This window comes from Cupressus sempervirens, chromosome 1, assembly GCF_028749045.1.
Source record: "Cupressus sempervirens isolate cs-2001-9-10 chromosome 1, ASM2874904v1, whole genome shotgun sequence".
NCBI lineage: Eukaryota > Viridiplantae > Streptophyta > Pinopsida > Cupressales > Cupressaceae > Cupressus > Cupressus sempervirens.
In genome coordinates, this window is record NC_143118.1 from 59,774,672 (window position 1) to 59,800,926 (window position 26,255).

Sequence of the window (26,255 nt, forward strand, 5' to 3'; positions counted from 1 at the left end):
AATAATAGACCAACAAGGTATGATTAGAATAACAATAGCCACAATTGATTTATTGCTATTCAATTCAATGTTCTGCGTTGTACATAGACACTAGGAGTGCCTATATATAAAGGCTTCTAGAATGCATAGGAATCAGCAACATGTCCACTAGGTGTGGGTTGTCCTCCATTAAGCACAGAAGTAAGTGTGATGATGAGAGGATAAGCCTACAAAGGTGTAGCATGTAAAATAATGTTGTAGACACCATGTGCTAAAATAAGAGTGTGAATAACTATGTTGTCTACATGACAACCCAGTTAATTATGCAAACTCCAATGTTGTAGACACCATGTGCTAAATTAGAGTTGCTTACTTCTATGTTGTCAACATGACAACACATAAAAGTATGCAAACTCCTAAGTTTCTCACCTGAGAAATAATAAAATAATGCATTAACCTAAGTAAACTTAAGTAAGTGTAAATAGTAAATACATATTTACACCAACACTTTGGTGTTTCATACCATTTGTATCTTCAAGTTCAATTGTTTGCCTTTGTGTGCCTCCTGATCTGATGCAGATTACAATCTTCTCTACCTAGTCAAGTTCTATTTCAGTGGAGGTTCTTCTTATCAACAGTTACTTTTGACAGAGCTTTGTAGCTTCTACATGCTTTAGTGGTGTTCTACATGATCATCTTTTGTTCCTATCTTCGAGGACATTCCCTAGTTTGGAGGCTTCTTTGGTCCTTCACTAGTCTTTTCAACATTATTTCCATCTCTTTTTGGAGTAGGGTTTTTCCCATGTGGTCATCTCTATTTCTCCTCTTTTCATAGATTTGGTTGTGCTTAGGTACCTTATTAGGCTTTGTTGTCGGGACCCAAATATACCTTCAATAGTAGTTTCTAAGTTTTTAGCTACTCCCTAAGTTTATCTTATGGGGGGTTGTTAGAGTAATTCGATATTTACTAATTAACTCTATTCTACTTAAGCTAAACTTTATGCATCTAATAATTAATTCTTTTATTAATTATTATGATGCAACCTAGGTTAGACCTTTTTTGAGTTTTGATCTCCTTTATAAGGACGATCTCTCTTTGTAATTATTTATTGATTCACTTTTGATAATAACAATCTTTTTTTTTCTCATTAAGAATGTCTCATCTATGGATCTGGAAATTCAAGCCTCCATAGCTTTTGCTTCTCTCTTTGTGTGACAGGTGTTTGCATGCAAGTGATTCTTGGGAGCTGTAACGTTGGTCTTTCGTCAACTTCAACAAAATGCACATAGTCAATGTCAACTGAATAATGCATACATTGATGTCAACCTAACAATGCATGTAGTTACTTGCATGAGGCATGCAGTGGAATAGATGTATAAAAATTATTATATTTAGGAAGACCATCAAATGAATGACAAAGTAAAAAAATATCTCAGGCATGGTAAGTGTTGTGGTTTCACAACACATACCCCATTTCTCCTAGAAATGGGGACCCCCTAGCAAATTTTTGTGTCCCAGACCCTTGGTTCGAAGCCTGGGTTATTTAGAACTCTTCATGAGTCCAAGTCAAGCCTTAGACTCTGATTGGGTGAGTTCGAGGTATCAGAAAAGGAGAAAATGTCAAAATTTGAAGTGTTACATGCATGAATGTGCACTAGCGCACTTAGTGCATATGCACACCCATCCAAGGTGCACAGGTGCGCTAAATGCGTAGGAGTGCACTCATTTCCCTTTGGAGATGTGCACATGCATACTTATGCATGTGCGCACCTCTAGAGGGTGCGCACCCTAGGCCTAGGTCTATATAAACCTGAGACCCCTCCCCCTTACCTCACTTCTCTCTACTCTCCCTATTGCACTGCACCTCTACACCCTTCAAGGTGCGCTCAACCCTGCACAAAAACACAAAGTGTTAGACACCAAAGGTGCGCATGTGCAAACCTTTGTTCACTTAAAAAAGTATTAAAACCTAACAAAGAACCAAAACAAATCTAAGTCAAGAAAAGGTGTGCACATGCACACCTTTTCTTTTTGAAACTAAAATTAAAGCTAAGGAAACCTAAGGAAAGATGCACATGTGCGTACCTCCCCAAGGTGCGCACATGCACACCTTTTTTCAAAGAAACCAAAGGTATATAGGGTGCGCACATGCATACCCCACCAAGGTGTGCATGTGCACAGCCTTTGTGCACTCCAAAGCATAAAGAAAATAGTCTTACTCTCCCTCCCACCCCCTCGCACTTTCCACTTGTGCATGTGCGCACATGCACACCTTGCCTAAGTGCGCACGTGCGTAACTACACTAAAATGGTCATAAAGGGACCATTTAAGAGCACTTATCAAGGTGTGCTAGGTGATCTATTTTGCATATCAGGGCTTACGAGGGGGATTAAACTAGTTGTTCACTATTTCGGAGCATTTGGGCTAGGTTTTTGTCAATTATGGTTTGTTTTGGGTTAGAGTTTTACCTTTCCAAACTAATATCTTTCTCTTTTGTGTAGATAAAATGGTGTCTTCATCATCCTCACATGTAGAAAAGATTGCTCCCAAACCTGTAGTGTTCAAATATCAAGGTCCACCAAGGAAATCTCGCTTCCAGGATGGACATGCCTAGATCAAAGACATTATGGTGGGCCATATTAACTAGAACACCTTCCTCACCATCTGCAATAAGCCAAGAGAAAGATCCACAATGGTGTTAACACTCATCCGATTAGGGTTAGTCAATGCAGTGTCACATCCTATTTTTGTGCAATCTTCAAAACTCATTATGGCTCTTGCCGAAAATTATCATTGAAGAGAAGGTTGTCAAGAGTGTCATAAAGAGAGTCCTGGACCTCCAACCTCAAAATATTGAGGAAGTCTTCCACTTGCCTATAGTCAATTAGTATGTACACATATCTTATAAAGGAGCAGAAAGATGGTATTAGGATCATGAGAAGGAAGCCAAAGAGATAATCCAGTCATCATTTTTTATTGATAGAACACTAGTGAGCCCCAAAGTCGACAAAGCGGACATGATCCAGGGATACATGAAGGATGACATGGGATACACCATCATTCTTTTAAGCAGAGTCATAGGTCTACCAACAGCTAGACATCTTAATATTTGGATGGTCCATTTCTTAGAAACCATCTGAATGACCAAGATACCAATTGATTGGACCATAATGTTGAGTGATAACTTGGATGAGTAGCTGGTAGCTATTAAGGCCAACCCCAAATTTTATGTGAGATCATATTTGGTGTACTTATTGGTAGCTAGAACAACTAACTACCCAGGACTTTACCAAAAAGGTAGCATGCAAGATGCTAATGCATGGCCATATGTGGTATATCCTCAGCTGGTGAAGAAGAAACTCTTGAATCAAAGCAAAGAGTACAAGATAGTGAATGATAGTTTTATATTCTCAATCATTTGATTCATAAAGGGTGATTATGCCAAAAGGATGTCAGTAGAGGCAATAGCCAGAATCACAGAGATTGGCACCTACTACATCCAGTTTAAAACATTCACCTACCTAAGGGTAGTTGGCACACTGGTGAACCCAATAAAGCTCCTAAGATATCTTTCTGATACGCTCATTTTGTTGGCGATTGCTAGGAAACTCAAATCTGCATATGACAGTGAGGAAACAACACAATAAAACATGGGTGTGGCCAAACACCATAGGTGCTTTTGAGGTCAAGCACAAACAAGCCATCATAACCTTTGACTTAGAATGGAATCAATATCCCTTAGAAGAGTACAACTTGCCTTTCCCATACTTTGATAACATTGGGATGGTGCAACATCTAGCAGGGATGCAGTTCATACATGAGGATGCATTGGAAGAACACTAGATGAATGTGATAGATGACTATGATATCTAAATAAGGGATTATTGTAGAATGATTCTATATCTGGTAGAAAAGGCGTTAAAAATGAAGATACCACTCAAGGATATTGAGAAAGACAATGAAGATGTCTTGGATCCATTGTACAATTGAGACAAAATCTATGATAGGTCGATCATGAATGCAAAGATTGGTAGGGATAAAATGCTGACATTAATAATAAAGCTCACCACATAGTCCAAATAATGAGGGAATAGATCAAGAAGCCTTTCAAACTTGATCCAATTCCATAGATTGTTCCTATACAAGCAAAAACAAGACCTATCAAAGGCAAATGTGTAAAAGTTACCATCCCAACTTTCCCAGCTCAATCACCAATGAGGCCAGAAATAGTTCATCGACATGAGTGGGAAATTGAGTATTTTGAAGTAGATAGAGGAGTGAAAAGGAAGAGGGGAAAAGGGTAGCAAACAAACAATTCAGGCCTAACTGCCTCAACAATCACAAGATAATCTTGAATAAGTAGAGCCTCAAGATGAGTTAGTAGCTCAAGTCTAAGAGACTGAGCAAGTACCTCCACTAGGACAAGAACAAGAACTAAAGCAAGAAGAGGAAGAAAAGAGGGTGCCACTGACAAGTCAAGAGGAAGAAGCTTCCCTTTCAATTCCTAAGAAGGCTAGGGTTGAGCCCACTATGGGAGGGACACAAGAGAAAATCGAAGAAAAAGAATGCTCCTACCCCATAGCTGCTAGAAACCATTCCCAGAGCTGAAGTGGAAGAAGAAGAAGGAGAGAAAATTGAACGTGTCCCTTTGAATTAGAGGACTCGCTTGGCGAAGGCCATGGAAGAGGAAAGAAGAAGAAGCTCTACCATAATGCAACCATCCATTCCACAAGAAACTATTCAGGTTACTACTTCAAAGGATGAGCAACAACAATGGATCACAAATATGGAGGGTCAAGAGATATACACCTTTGACCTCTTGGATTTTGATTTCATTCTAGTGGGCACCAAGATGATGGGGGAGAAGATATGAGATACTTCTACAATTCAATCCTTAGGAGAGGATTGGAACCTATTACCACCTTTGCCTTAAGGACCTCTAGGCCTACCACCACTACCATCTCAAGATTTGTCATTCCTAGACAAAAGCTTGATAACGCCACTTCCTCTCATAACAATCTCTGAAGAACAAGTAGTGGAGGAAGAAGAGCCCCAACAAATAAAAGTCAATGAAGTATTAGAGGAGGGGCAAACACATGATGAACCTCAACAAAATCCTCACGATACTAAGGTTGGTACCTTAGCCAAGTAGACATAGAGACTTAAAATGGCGATCTCTCTCAACGAGAAAAGACTCTAGAAAGGACTAATAAGGGAAAGGGACCTATAGTGCAAACCTCCTCTTCAGTCAAATACATGTCTCCAATGAGCACTACACCTGCTTGGTTGAAGAGGGAGGTCATGGTTCGACAAAAGAGACAACTAAATGTAATTGTTGAGGAGGGAATGCATGATCTAGTAAAAGCCATCAAGAAGCTTGAGCCACCTATGGGTGATGCACAACCACTAACCTTCATTATGAAGAACCAATATCAGTTTTGCTTGCACACATAGTCATCCCTCCTCCACATGCTGGCACTAAGGATTTGGCTCCTAATGATTATCAAATCAAGGAGGTCCTATTAGGAATGCCCATGGTAGATACTGCCAAAGTATTGATCATTATGAGTATAAAAGAGGTGTTCAAGCATATTGACAGAGATGAGTTTGGACTACTAATGCTACATAAAAAAAACAAGCTTCTAAGAGGCTATCTGCATGGAGTAGTGAGCCCAATAGACCAGGATCATTCTAGAGATCACTCGTGTTATGACACTAGAGATAAAGAAGGGAACTTTTCAAATGGATTCATTTTTGGGAGCATGTCAGCAATGGCATGACAATTTTGAGGAAAAGGGTGTACAAATAATATAGGGCAATTTGAACTTGTTACACTACATTTAGTTGCTCGGATAAACTGGTGTCCATAGTGAACTAGGATTTTGGGTTGATGGATGAGGTACATACCTGGGGAAAAAACCTACAGACTTTGACAACAATAAAAGGTAAAATGTATCATACACTCATGGAGGTATATATACCGGGAGGCTTGAGAAGCTCGAGGATTGGATATAGAAAATAGTTGTTGGTAATAAAGTCATGGAGGGACTACATGAGCATATTTAGAGATTAAGAGGACCAGACTCAAGAGAAGATTTTGGAAGCAGAGAAGTATCACAACGCTACCTTCCTTGATATTTTTGAAGACGAGTCAAACCAAGCTCAATTTAGTGCAATCAGTCATCCAAAATTTTTGAAGAACTTTTGAGGATGCTTCATCAGATGAAGATATCAGGCAAGCATTTAAGATTGAAGAGGTAGTGTTGGAACTAGACACTAAACTTGAAGATTTTGTGGAAACTCGTATGGAGGTTAGTAATTATTAGCAAACAGTTAAAGATAAATATGCAGCTTTGGATTTGTCGAGAGCTACCCAAGTAACGAAGATTATAGAGAAATTCAAGAGCAAACATCCAGGCATCACTTTGGGATAAGGAAGGAAAAAACCTAGATGCTGGAAATTCAATTTTAACACTTCAATTTTTTTTGGATTTTTGGAACCTATCATCAAGGTGCGTAGGTGCACTATTCACAGAGTTGCATTGACAATTTTGAAGAAGTAATAGTGCGTCTACAGATAATTGTTAATTCCTAATTTAAAGCATTCCATGTACTAGAAACACATTTTGATGGCAGTTCAATTCCTAGAAACACTCGAAAAAGGTCAAGCTTCCATTTTTAGGGCTTTCAGCAACTCTCAGATCCTCTTGCAGCTTCCTTCTTCTTGTCGACTTCTTCTTTCATTATTTCAAGTGGTGTAAAGGCTCATGCACCTATTAATTGATATAAACAAGGGTGAAGACCTCCTTAGCACCATTTAGAGAGTCTGTTAGTACATAGTTAGAATAGATTTATTAGTTTTTAGCATGTGTTTACATTTTAAGAGCTCTCACTCTCAACACAAAAAGAGGAGATGTTTTCTTATAAATATATGGATGTAATATGTACTCCAAGCCATTATTTTGATGCAATAATATATGTTAGTAGTGCTCTCATTCTAAGTGTAGTTATTCTTAATGGAATGTGTTATTTTTTGTGAATGCATGTTCATGAATAATAATGGAGCCAATAGTTTTATTGTGTTTTTATGATTGTGCGACCTTTTAGTTTTGGTGGCCTCGTGTTAATGAATTGTGCTGACGTATCAAGTTGGAGAAAAGATCACCTATCTTCTTGTCTTGCATGAGTGCACTTTCTATGGCCTTGCGGTTTGATGAGAAGTGAAACACCTTTTGGTTATTACTAAGTTCCCATCGACAATTGCATCAGTGGAATTGAGGAAGTGCTACTCCTATTTTCATTGGTTTTCTATCCAATCTTTTTGATAATTTAACTCGCATACATGTTGTTACTGTGGTTTGTATCCATTAGGAATTTCCCTTTCAATTTATTTGCTTTAATCTCTCGTTACATTATCTTTTTTATTTTCTTTGCTAACACTTGGTTAAGATAGGGATTTATATAGTTGCATCGATAAATTACATTCATCATAAAACATAAAATACCAAAAATATATATCTTTTGTGGTTACTTTTCAAACAATAGATCAAACATCTTATCTGAAATTGGTTTGAACCAGCAAAGGCCTCCTCATGAACAAACACATTTAGCTTCAATTGAGTGGATTCTAGTAGGTCCCAAGATCATCCAAAACTTTGGAGTTGATCCTAAATTAGCTTTTCAAGTGAGGAGTTCAAAAGGATTCCTGTCGTTAAGCATCATGCAAAATGACAACTTAGCAATAAGTAATCCAAATGAGGGTGGGAGAAAATATGAGTGGATGATGAAGTTTTCAGAATAATAGTACGAGGAAGACAATGACAAACATGTGCAAATACCCATACTCTATATAAAGAGTGGGAAAATTTGTGGAGATACACAAATAATACAACAATAAGTGATGAATAAATTGACAATGTATACTATTTCTTTACAATTTCCTCTAATTTTTCCTTCTTGTCAATTTACATACAATGATTATATTGGCGCTCAAAATTGAAGGCCTGATTTTGAGCACCGTTGAGAAAATCAAGCCCTATAAAAGCTTTTAAATGCACGTGTACCCAGCTATACCTTTGAGCCCCATGAAGTGTTTAATGTTTCTAACACCTTTCATTTAGTGCGTTTGAAGTCACTTTTCAACTAATTTTTACTTTTACTGTGAGTTCATTTTAGCATCAAAATCAGTTATGATGGTGAATCAAATATCTCAGATATTTCTTACTTGTAGAGGCCAAATGATGAAGATTTGATCCTTGCAGTTACAGAGAGAAGGTAGAGAGAGGCTTTTTTAGCTTCTTGGGAATGAATTTTGAAGGGACACATGTCAGTTGCACAGCAAATTCGGGAATTCCTTCATCCTATATCTTTCTCATTCTTTCTCATTGTAGAGGTTCCAGTTTGTTGGAGAAAAATTGCTCATTACTGTGATACCAGGGTTTGCTTCCAGCCTTGATGTATTCCCAATACTGTGACACCATTCTTTTAGCATAATTCTCTTGTATGAACAACATTAGGAAGGATAATACATATAGTTTAGATCTATTAGGTTTTTTTGTGTTTTCATTTCATGTATATGAATGTATTATTTCAAGGAAATTAATACAAAGAACAACAGGTTGAGTTTCATCTTGAATCTTGTCTCCTTTATCAGTGATCTTCAATGTTTTATAATCTTTGAACAAAGAGCTTAGGTTGTAGTTGCAATCCCTTAAGGTTGTATGTTATTTCATTTGTTGTTTATAACTCAAGGGGTTATGTAAATGCTCAAGGGAAATCAATAGGGTTTCAAGTCTACTGATGGGGATATCATGTAAGAATGAGATCTAGATTGAACATGGATGTCTATTTACAAGGTGAATAGATAGATTGTATATCTGAATATATAAATAAGTATCAGATATCCATATGTATGCATTTGATTCATGGATTTGCCCAATGGATTAGGCACTAGTCAGCTATGGGATCATTAGTTCTTACTGCTGCATATTTGAGGTTTTGCTGAATTCAACATTATTAATCAAACGTTCTTTCCCTTTCATGTTGAAGAACCTAAATGTGATGCCCTCACTCAGCTTGTGAATATCATAGAATTTGCATTTAGCTACTACAGATCTGTGTCATTGCATAGGTGTTAGGAGATATAAGGGGTTTTTATTTGCTGTTATAGATTTAGGAATATGCTTTTGCACTGGTACCATATTGATTGAATCTGAGGTCCACCCGCCTAGGTCTTGCAAAGCCTGAAGTAGAAGAAGGGTCTAGCCTTATAGTTGGCTCAATGTTTGAAATGATATGTTGAAGATGAGAGTTAGCTGCCCCTAGGTGTGTCATATTCTCATCGGGGTAATTGGAAACCTACAACGTTTGCAAACACCAACAGATCACACTGCATATGTTGTTGCATAAATAGTTACACTGCACAAACAATTACTATGCAAAAATAGTTATATATGTTTGATACTATAATTCAATAGAAGACATGACGATATGCATTGATTTACTTGTATAGTACTACATTGCCTACATGCATTCTTAGATTGTCATTGTTGATAATAAGAAATTGGATTGTTAAGTTAACTATCAGTTTCAAACTAGAGATTGATTATTTTCTAATAACAACACACCATGACCAATAATCAAACTATTACCATAGTGATGGTAAATTTAAATAGTAAAGTTGAAATGGTGTAGGTCACATAAATAACATGGTCATCTTCGAATAGATGTATGCAAATGAGTATATTCAGGGTGGATAACAAATGAATGACAAAATAAGAAAAGGCCATAGGTAAAGTAAGTATTCCAAATGAGGGTGGCGGGAAGCATAAGTAAGTGCTGAAGTATTCAGAATAACAATATGAGGGAGACAAAGATGTTACAACCAAATCCTCATACTTAATATGAAGAGTGGGAGAAAATATGAAGATTCACAAATAACACAACAACATGTAATGATTTAATTGACAATGTACACTATTTCTTTACCATTCTTTCTAATTATTTATTTCTGACACATATCATATTTTGTTGGTTGCTAGAAAATATTAGTTAACAGAGAGCAAACCCCAATATTTTGTTTAAACCTGCAATGTACTTCAAACATTCCAAATAAACACAACAACAAACAATGATTTTGTCTCTATTGTACACTACCTATTTCTTGATTTGAAACCCTTGAGTATGGTAAAAAAAATTGAAAGCCTTAAATCATTAGAAACCCTTAGTCGAAAATCATATCACATTTCAAAGATTCCCTTTTACATTTCATCTATATAATTTGAAACCACTAGAAACCTCTATTCATCATTCCCATTTTCATCTAAAAATTATAAACACAAAAGACCCTAACACTCTGCTAAACCTGCAATGTACTTCAAACATTCCAAAAGAAAACGACAAGGAGCAATGATTTTTTGTAACAAATTCCCACAATCCATGCTATTCTTATTTATGCTTCTAGTGAGATTGTGTATCAGTTTATCAACATCAACATTTCAGATCATACTCAATGATCCATCATCAGGATGAGAGAGCTAAGAAAAACATGATGATTTCATCTCTCATCCTAATGATGGATCATTGAGTATGATCCAAAACATTGATGCTGATAAATTGACACACAATCTCACCATAAGCATAAATAAGAATAACAATGATTTTATCGACATTGTACACTACCTAATGCTTGATTCGAAACCCTTCAATAGAATTAAAAAAATTGAAACCCTTAACTGAAAATCATATCACATTTCAAAGACTCCCTTTTACATTTCATTTATCTAATTTGGAACTATTTGAAACCCCTAATTATCACTCCCCTTTTCCTCTATAAATTAGAAACATAGAGGAAAACCCAATATTATGCTGAAACATGCAAAATACTTCAAACATTTGAAAAGAACACAACAACAAGCAATAATTTTATCAACATTGTACACTACTTATTCCTTGATTCAAAACACTTCAGTAGAATAAATAATTTTGAAACCCTTCAATCATTACAAACCCTTAGCCGAAAATCATACCACATTTCAAATATTCCCTTTTAATTTTCTTCTATATTATTTGAAAGCATTAGAAATCTATATTTATCATTCCCCTTTTCCTCTAAAAATTATAAACACAACAAGAAGCAATGATTTTGTCAATAGTGTACACTATTTATTTCTTGGTTCGAAACCCTTGAGTATAAAAATAAAATTTAAACCCTTAAATCATTAAAAACTCTTAACCCAAAATCATATCACATTTCAATGATTCCCTTTTTCATTTCATCTATATAATTCAAAACCATTAGAAACCCTTGTTTATCATTTCCCTTTTCCTTTACATATTTCCTGTATTGCTATTAAAGGTGGAAGGAAAGCATTTAAAAAATTGACATTCTAACAATGACAAACAATGATATCAGTAAACCCTCTAAAAACCCACTTGAAAATTTAGCAAACTAGACAACAACAAAGAATGATTAAAAACCCTCCAAGCACTCACTTAATAAAAACCCTTCAATCATTATAAACACATACAAAACTCCATCTTTCACCCGTAACCTACAAGGTACTTCAAATTATTACTTGACAACACTTTTTCTTTACCCTTTTCCAAGATTACTACTTTCGTTCACATTACATGCAATCATTTCATGATGTAACCCCAAAGACATAAAATAGAAACTGCATGATAATCATGGAAATACTAAGCGAATGATAAATAAGAGCAAGAGTAAACACATTAGAAAACCCCATAAAGATCTTGAAACCTGCAAGGTAGTACACTATATCTTTTAATTATCAACATTCTATGATTTTATCGACATTGTACACTTTATCTTTACAATATTCTCAAATAATTACTTTTTCTCATAATATATGCAATCATTTCACAGATAACCCCAAAGACATACAACATAAACTATAGTATAATCATGGAAACACTAAGTGACTGATAAATAATAATGAGATATTGGTGCTTCGCGAGTCCTCACCTCAAATGCAAAAGAACAACAAGGTTGTGCGAAATGGGAGAGACAAAGGTGGTGGGAAGTGTTGGCTGAAGCTTTGTGACTTACTTCTACATGACAAAAGTGAATCGGTTTAGGGTAAAGTTGCCTTTGTAAAGGGGTTAATTGCGGATGGTAATGGGGCCGTTCGTGAACGGTAATAGGGTTGTTTGTGGTTAAGTTAGGGTCATGGTAGGGTGTAATAATATGAGGTTTTGATTTCGTCTAAGGCAATATGTTTTAATTATAACAACCCCATCACCACCTTTTCTACCAAGTGGGCAGGTTCATATTATAAAGCAAACATTCATTGACACAATATCAATTGGTTATTGGATTAATAGGTGAATTTTTTAGCCTAATAAGGAACGGTAATTAGGAGGTAATGGTGGTAGGTTCTGGGCGAACACTTTTTTGGCCACTCTTAGACCAGCTCACATTCTACAGATTCTACATAAAGTTCTATAAATGTCAGATAGTTGAACTGTTAGCTTTAAACTCTTCACTTACCTATGGAGCTTCATCGAAAAAATCAGCAAATTCTGACATGCAGATTAGAAACTATAGGTGCATGAAATTAGCCTAAATGAAACGAATCCCAAATAAATTCCTAACATGTTCCATATAATCTCATAAATACGCGACCTCGCACAAAAATTTCAAATATGTATATATATTTTGTATTCATGTTTTTTTTTGAAATATTTGCAACTGCCTAACGGCAAAGCGACCCTATAATTCATTAACGCTACTTCCACATAAGCTTAGCGAAACCCATCTATTTCCGTTGACTCTAAGCATTTTATAATTTCGTTTTACGACTGAAAACGCAACGAACCATACCCACTGGCCGGCGACTCGGCCAAGAGCAAACATAAACGAAAAACCCGAGGAAACTTAAACTGGAAAGCGAAAATAACAACGAGCCTCGGAGCCGGGCGATTCAAGCGATGGCGTCAGCTTCCGATAGATCTCAAGCCATTCCATTTCTTGTTTGAAATCCGTTCTTAAGCGTATAGATTCTTGTCGCTTCAGAAATCCGTACTCGGAGCCAAGCAAGGGTTTGAAATGAGCACATATTGAGGGGGAGGCTTTGATCTTTTGTTTGGAGCTGTGGGGATTCAGAGCGTGGAACAATGAGGGGTTGGAACAATTCGAGGCGGCCGTCTCGCTTGGGGCGGGTGAGGCTGGATAAGCAGGACAAAGAAATGGACATGGAAATGGAGGATGCGCAGGAGCAAGGGGACGATGAGGTTCTGCATCGTCGCTTTCGTCACGTCTCTTTCAGTGACTTGCGCCACAGCCCCGTTCAGCCTCAGCATCCGGCTCATCGCTTCATTGTCTGCAACGATCGCGAGCAAAATCAGATTTACAAGGTTAGAATTTATGACGCCTTTTCTCAATTCAAAAAATTTAGTCAAAGCCCTTGCGCAACTAAAAATTACGCGAATTTTTATGGTTGTAATGAAATCGTCCTCTGTATAGGGTCGATGAACCGGATTTACATTATAGTTCTTTCACTTGAATTAATTTATAAAAGGACCCTAGAAGACGAGAATTGTAGCTAGTTATGGTATACATATTTTTAAAACTGTGCCGGATTTTGGGGCTGATGAACCGGATTGACATGATAGCTTTTTTACTCGAATTTTTTTATAGGAAGATCTTATAAGTAAAAAAATGATAGGGAACTATGATATATGTTTTTGAAAGTGTGTTGTATATCTGGGCGGCCCAACTGGATTTACAAATTCAGGACCTATATCGAAGTTTATAATTCTTAATGTTAACAGAAGTGCTCAGACGGCAAAACAACGGCTATATCTTGATCAACTGCACTAAGGAGTTCGTGAGCTACGATAGTCTGTGCAGTTTTGTTGAAACTTCTAAGAAGACAAGAGTTTTTATTTAATCATGATATATATATATATATATATGTATATATATATAGATATATATATTGAAACTGCCCTTTCTACCTGAAAGCGCTGGATTTGTATAGTCACTTCAATAATTTGGTCAAAGCCTCAGAAGAGGGAACATATAGCAAATTAATTTTTTTCTTGAGATTGTGCTCCATATCGTGGCAGCTAACCAATTTTACAAGGTTAAGATTTATGACAGCTTTTTTCAATTAAATATCTTTTTGAAGGACATTAGAAGAAAAAAGACTTTAATTAATGACAGTGTTTGCTGGGGATGTGGCTTTTTTGGGGACATGATATTACCCTCTCGCTCCTTCACCCTCTTGCTCCTCCTTTTTTGTAACTTTGAGGGATCTTCATGAAACCTCTGCAGAAATCTGGAAATATTTGAAGGATCGTCATGAAAGCTCAGATAATAGTACATCATTCTTTCTCTAGAACAAACTGTTTTCAATCATGATGGATGAGAAGGTGTCCCTGTAACAGCATCTTATGAAGACCAAGGATATACACGATCAATTGGAGGCCATTGGTCACAAGACAGGGGAGGACATGGTGGTGTTTATGTTGAAGAGTCTACCATGCTCCTATGAACACTTTATCAAGACACTCAACATTACCTTGACTAATGTTGACTTGAAATGAGGACAATAGTTTGACAACAACAATGGCATGGTTGGTTAGTATGACACAAGCATTTACTGCCATATATGAAGGCAAAGGTGTGTCTATAGCAGAAAGGATAGCACACGTTCGAGGAAGTTTCCAAGAAGAATATTACCTGTCACTACTGTGGGAGGCTTGGTCATATCCAAAGGTTGTACAGAGAGCAACGACAAGCTCATGTTGTAGAGCGTTCTAAAGAGGAGTAAACCTGTTATGCTTTTTGGTAAGCAAATTTTGTCATGTTGGTCAGGTAGTTGATGGAATGACCATCAAGGGAGGGTATTAGAATATTTCATTATTTTAGTTCGCTATTCTTAGTTTTATCAATGTTCTCCTAGGTTTTTTTTAATTTATTAGTTTATTTTAGGCGTCTATTTTTAGAAGATGTAGTTCTTATTTTGCTTTAGTTTGAAGCTCTTGTAATTGCCTTTACATGTGCTTGTAATTCATTTAGAAAAGTGCACAATTAATTTTTTAGTTTGATATTATAAATTTCAGTGACAATCTCATGTCGTCCCATAGCAATTTAAACTTGGCTTTGTATGCCCTTGTGAGCGCATCCTAAGACGCAAAGTACTCGATGGTTGTACCTGTGAGTGTTTTGTGGAGATACTCTTAGTCAATAGTCCATGTCAACCTAATCGCTTGCGACCCAGATAGTATTGGATGTCTTCTAGTGCCTCGTAATATCTTGCGGTTCTTTTCCTATGAACTTTGACAATTTTTGCTGATCCCCTTTCAAACTTGTTGAAGGAGTTGCTTGCTTACTCCCTTGTGTGTTGGACTTGTGCGAACTTTCCTAACCAGTACATTTTGGTGCTTTCCTCACACTCTCTACCATGCACACCTCCTCTACGCATCCACCTCCAGTGTCCCCAATCCCTTGGATACAAAGCTCTGACTTGGTCTTGTACTACCTTCATCCGAGGGTCTTTGATTGGGATTCTCCCCTTATGGGCTTTCCTCAAATGGATAGATTCTCATTGTTGTGCAGTATATCTGTCAATTCAAGATTTCCTTCTTCGTACTCTTCATCTGATGTTGACTTTATGGAAGGTTTCCAAATTGGGAATTGTTCGATGGGATTTTTCTCAAATGCTTCTCGTAATCTTCTCCGTTACTCCCTTTGTTGTATAATCCTTAAAGTTTGTCCAATTACTTGTTCTTGACCACTATGGCCTCTTTTCACCTTTATTTGGATTAGAGGGCATGATTCACGCAATGATTTAATTTCTTTTAAGCTAACTATGCCAAGTGTTCATTGCTATACTTGGTAAATTACAACATGAAATAATAATATAGATGATAGTGTGTACTAAATATTGGAGTAACATACATCTTTATTAAGTCATCAATTCATTGCAAAGAAGGCTAGAGATGGTTGGCCAAGGATTACAATACATTGGCTACTTTCCTTGGTAGTATAGAACATATTTGAAGGACTTGATGATTGCCAAGAGAGACACATTCGTCAACCAATCGACACTTAAAACTACCCGAGGGTGACAACCAACAGACAATTAATATATTGATGTCAACTAATGCATTTACAGATAACTAATATTATCAAACATAACAATAAGCATTGTACGTTGACACAACATACAATATTCATTTGTGGCCTATTTCCTATGTGTGACATTACCCTTAAGAATTGTTCATTTATGTTGTTTTCCTTTCCTTTGTCTATTCTTTGACTTCACTCATATTTTCAACAAACACCTCTTCTTTTTGCTGCCTTCACTACTTCCAAAATAGTTACTATTACTCTTACATTTCAGCTATATCAACATTTCACTAAAAATTTGGTATATTTCTAATAGCCATGACTTCCACTTCAATTTTCTAGACAAGGTGAAATGTGAAGCAATCATAAAAGGGCTCAACTACTTCACATTTAAGGGGTTGATTAATGTTGTACCTCAAAGGGAAGTTAAGGAGATTGATCTTTTCAATTCCAACTGTAACTAGATCTAAGAAGACTAGTGCCAACCAAGTGTTGAAGGAGCACTAATGCAAGCAAACCCTCATGGTTAGAGAATTACAGAAAGGATGCAAGAGTCCTTAAAACCCTAATGTAGCAAGAGCTAGGAAGTGCAATTAAGTAGATGTTTGATGTAATAGTTAAGTGTAAGGAAATGGAAATGTGTATTGGAATAGAGAAGGAAAGGAAACTCACCTTACAAAATACAAACCTGAAAATGGGCTATCAAATGATCTTCTGAGACTGTTGATTCTTGTTTATTTGGATTGGAAGTTGCAAGATCTACAAAACCTAGAAATCATTCGACTGTTTGGCAGATTTGACTTTTCTTAGTAGGGATGACTTTTCCCTAGGTAGAGAAGAAATACGACCCTAATCAGTAGTGCTCGAATCTGAATCTGATTTCATACTTCTGAAGTTCCATGAAAGGGTATCTGAATTTGCAATTTGTTTGCCTTTTCGTGATTTGCAACTTGTGAAGTAAAGGAGTATTTGTTTTGTTGATGGGGGGTCAGACCCCAATTTAGGAATTAACTTTGAATTGAAATACTGAAAGTCTGAAACGTAAAGTAAATGCATGAATTCACCTTGCAATAGTATGATTTCTGAAATCGGATGTGATGTGCTCAGTTCACCAATTGAATGTATCAAGAGGACATGAATGTAGAAGAAGTATGGATGTAAGAGATTTCCTCTCTAATGGCTTGCAAAAGGATCTCCTTTGAATGTACTAGAGAATGACTCGAATGCTTAAACAGTTGAATGCTTGAAGACTTGAGTGCTTAAGTGCGAATGCTTGGTATGACTTGTGGATGCAAACTAAGGCAAATGGATGGGTTTATAAAGGGCTTGGAATAAACTTTCTCTCTCAAGTTGATTATACCTTGAAATTAACACCCCAGATCAATTTGGATACATGACCCGAGAAGCAGACCCAAAATAGGGTATAACTAGGGACACATTGTGTCTAACTTGGGACGCACTGTGTCCTTGATTGGCTCAACAGGGACGCACTACATCCTTGCTAACCAGGGCCCAAAACCCATAGAATTCCCTCAGGGTCCAGAAACAGGTTCTAGATCTCAGAAATCAGGTGCAAGTTTTCTGGTATGACTGATATGTTGTGGAAAATAGATTCTGAGTGATTGGATGAAGGAAAGGGAGAACCTAGGTGGTTAGATCCTACCTAGAGCTTTACACCATGAAAATAGGAGCATTAAAGAGGTTCTATTAGGTCCTACCTTAATTCTGCTTAGGAGGATGAAAAGAAAAGAGAAGAAAGGGGGAGAGATGCCAATAAATGATGATACCGCATTAAATAGGTGCTAAACCATCATTAAATTGAAGTGTTTCCAATATAAGATGATACACTCTCTACAATTGCAAGATCCTCTTGCAACAATAACTCTCAGAGCTTTACAAGATTGACTCCTTAGGATGCTTTAACAACTTAGTGACCTTAACTAGCTTTCATGCTAGATCAAGATCCCAATGAAAGGCTGATGATCCTAACAACTGCTAACAATAAAACTAGTATAGAATACTAACAACATTAAAGTAATATTGTAATATTTAGCTTACAATGGTCGTTTAGTCAGTTAAGCATTTTACATAGTAACTTTCTATTTGGTGATTTACAATTTTATTAACTTCCATTTTTGTCTTTGTTTCTCAATTGTTTTCATTATGGAATGATCTTTTGCATTTGTTTATATAAGGAGTATTCCTCTCCTTCGTATGAAACAAACATTCAATCATTATTTCATGGTATCAGATAGGATTTTGGTTTTTGATGATTTTTCTCAATAAAATTCGTGGTTTAATTTCCTGGAAAAGTTTCCTTGAAATTTCTAGAAGTTTATGCCCGATTTTAAAAACAAAATCATGTGATTTTTTTGGCAACTTTTTTGTTTGAAAAACTTGGTTTTACCCATAATTCTTTTCTAGAAGTTGTTGGATGTTTTTTTTAATAAAAGCTATGGGTTTTTAATTTGAAAGTTGGAAACCTTTTCAGAAGATTTTCAAGGAATTTTAACACAACCTTGTGAAGGTGATTTTAGTTCTAGTTTGTGGCTTTTTGCATGTTTGACATGAGAGCTACGTCTGTCTGATTTTTTTGGTGCTATTTGTGTGTTCTTTTTTCTGGCTTGTAGGTCGTTTCAAATCCCTTTGGTTCAAGAAAAACCTGAGGCTATTATGGTTTGTCTTTACAATGAATCTCCCACATACCAAATATTGTCTAAACTTATGAAGTGCATGCATGATTGCCAACATTTCCTTATCATAGATGGAGTAACCTTTCTCTGATTGATTTAATTTTCTACTCTCAAATGCTATTGGATGTCCCCTTTGAGTTAGGACAGCCCCTATACCTTCTCCAGAAGCATCACATTCAACAACAAAAGGTAAAGAGAAATCTGGAATTGCAAGCACAGGGCATGAACTCATTACCTCTTTAAGCTTATCAAATGTTTTTTGTGCCTTTTCTGTCCAAACAAAAGCTCCTTTCTTTGTCAAATCAGTCAAGGGGGCAGCAAGCTGAGAAAATCCCTTGGCAAATCTCCTATAGTAGCTACACAACCCGAAGAAACCTCTCAACTGTGTAAGATTAGTGGGTGGAGGCCAATCCAAAATTGCCTGGATTTTTTGTTGATCAACCTGTACTCCTTTAGAACTTATAATATGTCCCAAATATAGGATCTCTGTCAAACCAAACTCACATTTAGATAGCTTAGCATAGAAGGATTGCTGCTCCAAGATTCCCAAAACATTGTCTATGTGCTTTAGATGCTCTTCCCATGTTACTGTAAATCAAGATATCATCAAAAAATACCAAAACAAATTTTCGAAGATGCTGGCTGAATACCTTATTCATATAAGATTGGAATGTTGCAGGTGCATTAGTGAGGCCAAATGGCATAACAAGAAATTCAAAGTGCCCATAGTGACATCTGAAAGCAGTCTTTTCCACATCTTCACTCCTCATTCGGATTTGATGGTACCCTGATCTTAAGTCAATTTTTGAGAAGTATACAGCACCATGTAACTCATCAATGAGTTCATCTATGCGTGGTATGAGATACCTATTTTTTATGGTCTTCTTGTTTAGAGCCCTGTAGTCTATACACATTCTCATTGTACCATCCTTTTTCTTGACAAGTACCACCGATGATGCAAATGGACTAGAGCTAGGCCTTATGAATCCCATGTCCAGGAGTTCTTTAATAGTTTTTTCAATTTCTTCCTTATAACCTTTTGGATGGCGATATGGGGTTGTTATAACTGGTTTGGCACCTTGTTCTAACTCTATAACATGCTCAAAACCTTTATCTGGTGGTAATCCTGGAGGCAAGTCATTGAAAACTATACTATGCTTATCAAGAATATTTTGAATTTCAAAATGGAAATTACCTTGTTTCTTTGGAGAGTTTGTTGGATGGATTATGACTCCTGCTGCCCATGCTACTTGTCCTCTTTGAAAATTTCTCTCCATCCTCTTTGCAGAGACCGCCTTAGGTGCTCCATTCGATAAGCCTCTCAATATGACTTCTTTCCCATTGGAATGAAATTTAAACTCTATAGTTTGATGGTTCATGTAATAGCCTCCAATAGAGTGCAACCATTGAACACCCAATACAAGATCTGTCTCCCCAGTACCAACCACATAGAAGTCATCACATAACTCATAATCTCCTAAGGTCATCTTGAGTTGTTTCACCACCCGTGTGCAAGGCATAGTGAATCCATCAGCTACAGTAACATTGAATCCTTCAAAATCTTCTGCTTTAAGCCCTCTTTTCATGACAAATCCCTCATCAATAAAATTGTGAGTTGCCCCACTATCAAGAAGAACTGTCAACCTTTGCCTTGCTAGTACCCCTCGAATTCGAAAGGGATGGTATCTTGGGACTCCTGATAATGCTGCTAAAGTGCCATCCTTGCTGATTTCCTTTTCTTTCTCTTCTTCTACCTCCTCCTTAGTGTCATGAAATTCCTCATGCTCATCTGAATCAGATTCTGAAGCAATTTCAATATAGTGCACTTGACCTTTCTCCAAACATCTGTGTCCCGGAACCCATGGTTCTCTACTAGTAAAACAAAGCTTTTTCTTTCGTAATTCACTCCTAGTCTCTTCATCTACCTTCTTTTTTGCCACATTTATCACATCTTTTGGTGGTAGTGTTGAGAAAGTCTTTTTTTTTAAATTTCCCTTATGTTGCCAAAGATTTGGGGGTTTTTGATTAGTGACTGATTTCATAGGCACGCAAGTTTCAAGTTGCAAGCTTCTTTTGATAGCTTCCTGTAAGGTTGAGGGTGAGAAAGCCTTAACCAAACCCTTAACAAAATCTTTTAAACCATCAAGAAAAAGATAAACAATCCTCTTTTCACTCATATCAGGTACCATAACAGCCACTTTTTGAAACTCTTCTATATACTCATTAACTGATTTGGTTTGCTTCAACTTTGACAATTCTTTAAAGTACTCTTCATCATCCTTGAGGTCAAATCTATCTATCACTCTTTGACTGAAATCATCAAATGTAGTTACCTAATCATGACTTTGAGTAGTCATTCCATGATACCACCAATCATATGCTGCATCTTCCAAGTGTAGACTTGCAAATTGAACAGCATCACTCTCCTTCATGGGGTTAAGTGTGAAGAAAGTCTGTAATTTTTGTAGCCATACTCTAGCTGAAATTTTATTTGTTCCATCAAAAGTAGGTGCTGTAAACTTGCTTATTTTATTTTTGAGTTCTCTTCCACTTATGTCATGCTCCCTCCTGTTCTCTTTCTTGGGCATCAAAGTGTTCATCATATCCACATATTCTCTAAAAGGAACCGAACTATGAAAGTCATGATCTAAGCCATTGTAAGTAGCTCTTAATGCAATCAAGTTACCTGTAACCTCTTCCACGTGATTGATGGCTGGATTTGGTACGGGTGGCTCATTTGCATGCAAGAAAATAGTTTTGGTTGATTTAGAGGGTGTGGATTTCAGATTTCTTGGCTCCTCTGAAGTGCTCCCTTTCTCATTAATAGATGCAACTCCTTGTAGTTTTTCTGTCAATATTCGCAAAGCCTCTTTAGTTTCTGCCAAACTATCCACTGTTTACTTCTGAGTATTTTGGATGTCTTGGAAGAATTTCTTTGCCATCTCATCTGAATCAGCCATACTTTTCCCTTCCTTGGATTTTGTACTTTTACTTTGAATTGGAGGTTTGATCAAAATTTCTTTATTCTTTTCTCGCTGCAAATATCTTTTTTCTCTTTCACTTAGTTGCATGCGACCATAAATTTTGACATGCAGCTGATTAGAAGCAACATGCAACTACCAAATTCACCAAGAACTAATCATGCAAATGATTAGAAGTAGCATGCAACCATAAATTTTGACATGCAAGATTTGGGTAGTTGTCAAAACTGACATGCAAACTTCTACAAACCCTTAGGCTGGCAAGATCATAGCTCTGATACCACTGAAATGTCCCTTTTTACTGATTTCCTATGATATTTCAAGCCTTTAATCAGATTTTCAAAATCAAACAACCTATATTACAAAGATCCACCGATTTCTCAATAAACCCCAAATCGGGTATGTCTGAAATAGTGCCAAAAACTTCACAACTTCACATATTATTAATAAATCTGAAAATGAACATTTTTACAGAAATTTCAGCAGCATAACGGCTTACAAAATGACATTTCCAGATCTGTATAGTATCTACACAACATCTCACAAACGTAGGACAAAAACTATGCTCATCGGGCTCTCGAAATAACACAAAAATGCTCGGAAACACCAAAAAAACACTAATAAACTATCTCAGAAGTTGAACCATGTCCCAATACATTTATTCAGCTCTATTTTAACATCTTAAATTCTGAAATACAACAACAACCCAAACTGATATGAAATACTCAATCGAAAACACCAAACTCTTACAAAAATCACATCCGAAAATTCACAAATCTGCACTGTTCAGCACAAAGGCAAACTCTGTATGAGTATGCACATGGAATGACTTCAAACTCCCGTCCTTAGCCTTCCTGGAAACTTGCAAACTCCCATTCTTGTGTCTACTTCTCCATAGGTTTGGCAGCCTCTGAAGAACAATGTCATGTCCCCTTTTCAAATAATTAAAAATAATAAACTTTGCTAAGGCACACAGCCTCCAAAAAGGTGAAGTTTCGGCAAAAGGGGTTAATCTTTGGAAACCAATGGACTAATAAATAAAAATTATTATTAAATTATATTTTATTAACCCCTCTTGGACATGAGTTAGGGTTATGCCCTCTTTTAAGGGGTTTGGAGGCATTTTGGGCTCATTCAAGAACTTGATTTTTGCTTATTTCTTTGTTGTTCTTCAGAGGCTGCCAAACCTGTGGAGAAGGAGACCCAAGAACAGGAGTTTGCAGGTTTTCAAGAAGGCTAAGGACGGGAGTTTGAAGCCATTCCATGTGCATACTCATGCAGAGTTTTCCTTTGTGCTGAACAGTGCAAATTTTTGAGTTTTCGGTGTGTTTTTTTGTAAGAGTTTGGTGTTTCCGGTTGAGTATTTCATATTAGTTTGGGTTGCTGCTGTATATCAGACTTTTGAATGTTAAAATAGAGCTGAATATATGTATTTCAATATGATTATACTTCTGTGGTAGATTATTAAATTTTTGTGGTGATTCCGAGCTATTTTGTGCTATTTTCGGGAGCCCGATGAGCATTGTTTTTGTCCTCCGTTTGGGAGCTATTGTGTGCATGTTATACAGATCTGGAAATATCATTTTATAGGCTGTTATGTTGCTCAAATTTCTGTAAAAATTACCACTTCAGATTTATTAATAATAGGTGAAGCTGTTAAGCTTTTGGCACTATTTTCGGCATACCCGATTTGGGGTTTCTTGAGAAATTTGGTGGATCTTTGTGATATTAGTTGTTTGATTTTGAAAATCTGATTAGAGGCGTGAAATATCATATAAAATCAGTAAAGGGACATTTCAGTGGTATCAGAGCCATGATCTTGCCAGCCTGAGGGTTTGTAGAAGTTTGCATGTCAATTTTGACAACTACCCAGATCTTGCATGTCAGTTTTGACAACTACCTATATCTTGCATGTCAGTTTTGACAACTACTCAGATTTTGCATGTTATAATTTATGGTTGCATGTTGCTTCTAATCAGTTAGTTGCATGTCAAAATTTATGGTCGCATGCAACTAAGTGAAAGAGAAAAAAGATATTTGAAGCGAGAAAAGAATAAAGAAATTTTGATCAAACCTCCAGTTGAAAGTAAAAGTACAAAATCCAAGGAAGGGAAAAGTATGGCTGATCCAGATGAGATAGCAAAGAAATTCTTCTAAGACATCCAAAATACTCAGAAGCAAACAGTGGATAGTTTGGCAGAAACTAGAGAGGCTTTGCGAATATTGACAGAAAAACTACAAGGAGTTGCATCTATTAATGAGAAAGGGAGCACTTCAGAGGAGTCAAGAAATCTGAAATCTACACCATCTAAATCAACCAAAACTATTTTCTTGCCTGCAGATGAGCCACCAGTACTAAATCCAGCCATTAATCCTGTGGAAGAGGTTACAGGTCACTTGATTACATTAAGAGCTACTTACAATGGCTTAGATGATGACTTTCGTAGTTCGGTTCCTTTTAGAGAATATGTGGATATGATGAACACTTTGATGCCCAAGAAAGAGAACAGGAGGGAGCATGACATAAGTGGAAGAGAGCTCAAAAATAAAATAAGCAAGTTTACAGCACCTACTTTTGATGGAACAAATAAAATTTCAGCTAGAGTATGGCTACAAAAATTACAGACTTTCTTCACACTTAACCCCATGAAGGAGAGTGATGCTGTTCAATTTGCAAGTCTACACTTGGAAGATGCAGCATATGATTGGTGGTATCATGGAATGACTACTCAAAGTCATGATTAGGTAACTACATTTGATGATTTCAGTCAAAGAGTGATAGATAGATTTGACCTCAAGGATGATGAAGAGTACTTTAAAGAATTGTCAAAGTTGAAGCAAACCAAATCAGTTAATGAGTATATAGAAGAGTTTCAAAAAGTGGCTGTTATGGTACCTGATATGAGTGAAAAGAGGATTGTTTATCTTTTTCTTGATGGTTTAGAAGATTTTGTTAAGGGTTTGGTTAAGGCTTTCTCACCCTCAACCTTACAGGAAGCTATCAAAAGAAGCTTGCAACTTGAAACTTGCGTGCCTATGAAATCAGTCACTAATCAAAAACCCCCAAATCTTTGGCAACATAAGGGAAATTTAAAAAAAAAGACTTTCTCAACACTACCACCAAAAGATGTGATAAATGTGGCAAAAAAGAAGGTAGATGAAGAGACTAGGAGTGAATTACGAAGGAAAAAGCTTTGTTTTACTAGTAGAGAACCATGGGTTCCGGGACACAGATGTTTGGAGAAAGGTCAAGTGCACTATATTGAAATTGCTTCAGAATCTGATTCAGATGAGCATGAGGAATTTCATGACACTAAGGAGGAGGTAGAAGAAGAGAAAGAAAAAGAAATCAGCAAGGATGACACTTTAGCAGCATTATCAAGAGTCCCAAGATACCATCCCTTTCGAATTCGAGGGGTACTAGCAGGGCAAAGGTTGACAATTCTTCTTGATAGTGGGGCAACTCACAATTTTATTGATGAGGGATTTGTCATGAAAAGAGGGCTTAAAGCAGAAGATTTTGAGGGATTCAATGTTACTGTAGCTGATGGATTCACTATGCCTTGCACACGGGTGGTGAAACAACTCAAGATGACCTTAGGAGATTATGAGTTATGTGATGACTTCTATGTGGTTGGTATTGGGGAGATAGATCTTGTATTGGGTGTTCAGTGGTTGCACTCTATTGGAGGCTATTACATGAACCATCAAACTATGGAGTTTAAATTTCATTTCAATGGGAAAGAAGTCATATTGAGAGGTTTATCGAATGGAGCACCTAAGGCGGTCTCTGCAAAGAGGATGGAGAGGACTTTTCGAAGAGGACAAGTAGCATGGGCAGCAGGAGTCATAATCCATCCAACAAACTCTCCAAAGAATCAAGGTAATTTCCATTTTGAAATTCAAAATATTCTTGATAAGCATAGTATAGTTTTCAATGACTTGCCTCCAGGATTACCACCAGACAGAGGTTTTGAGCATGTTATAGAGTTAGAACAGGGTGCCAAACCAATTATAACAACCCCATACCACCATCCAAGAGGTTATAAGGAAGAAATTGAAAAAACTATTAAAGAACTCCTGGACATGGGATTCATAAGGCCTAGCTCTAGTCCATTTGCATCATCTGTGGTACTTGTCAAGAAAAAGGATGGTACAATGAGAATGTGTATAAACTACAGGGCTCTAAACAAGAAGACCATAAAAAATAGGTATCCCATACCACGCATAGATGAACTCATTGATGAGTTATATGGTGCTGTATACTTCTCAAAAATTGACTTAAGATCAGGGTACCATCAAATCCGAATGAGGAGTGAAGATGTGGAAAAGACTGCTTTCAGATGTCACTTTGGGCACTTTGAATTTCTTGTTATGCCATTTGGCCTCACTAATGCACCTGCAACATTCCAATCTTGTATGAATAAGGTATTCAGCCAGCATCTTCGAAAATTTGTTTTGGTATTTTTTGATAATATCTTGATTTACTGTAAAACATGGGA

The 26,255-nt window shown here is 36.7% G+C and overlaps 1 protein-coding gene across 1 annotated transcript in view; it reads left to right on the forward strand.

Annotated features, from left to right (window-relative positions):
- Positions 1 to 12,798: 12,798 nt before the first annotated feature.
- ALA3 (aminophospholipid ATPase 3) overlaps positions 12,799 to 26,255 on the forward strand; it is a 151,550-nt gene continuing 138,093 nt past the window's right edge. Inside the window, exon 1 of the mRNA XM_089816482.1 lies at positions 12,799 to 13,357. Within this exon, the coding sequence (XP_089672608.1) occupies positions 13,118 to 13,357 (240 nt within the window). The 5' untranslated portion in view covers positions 12,799 to 13,117. The remainder of the gene's footprint in view (positions 13,358 to 26,255) is intronic.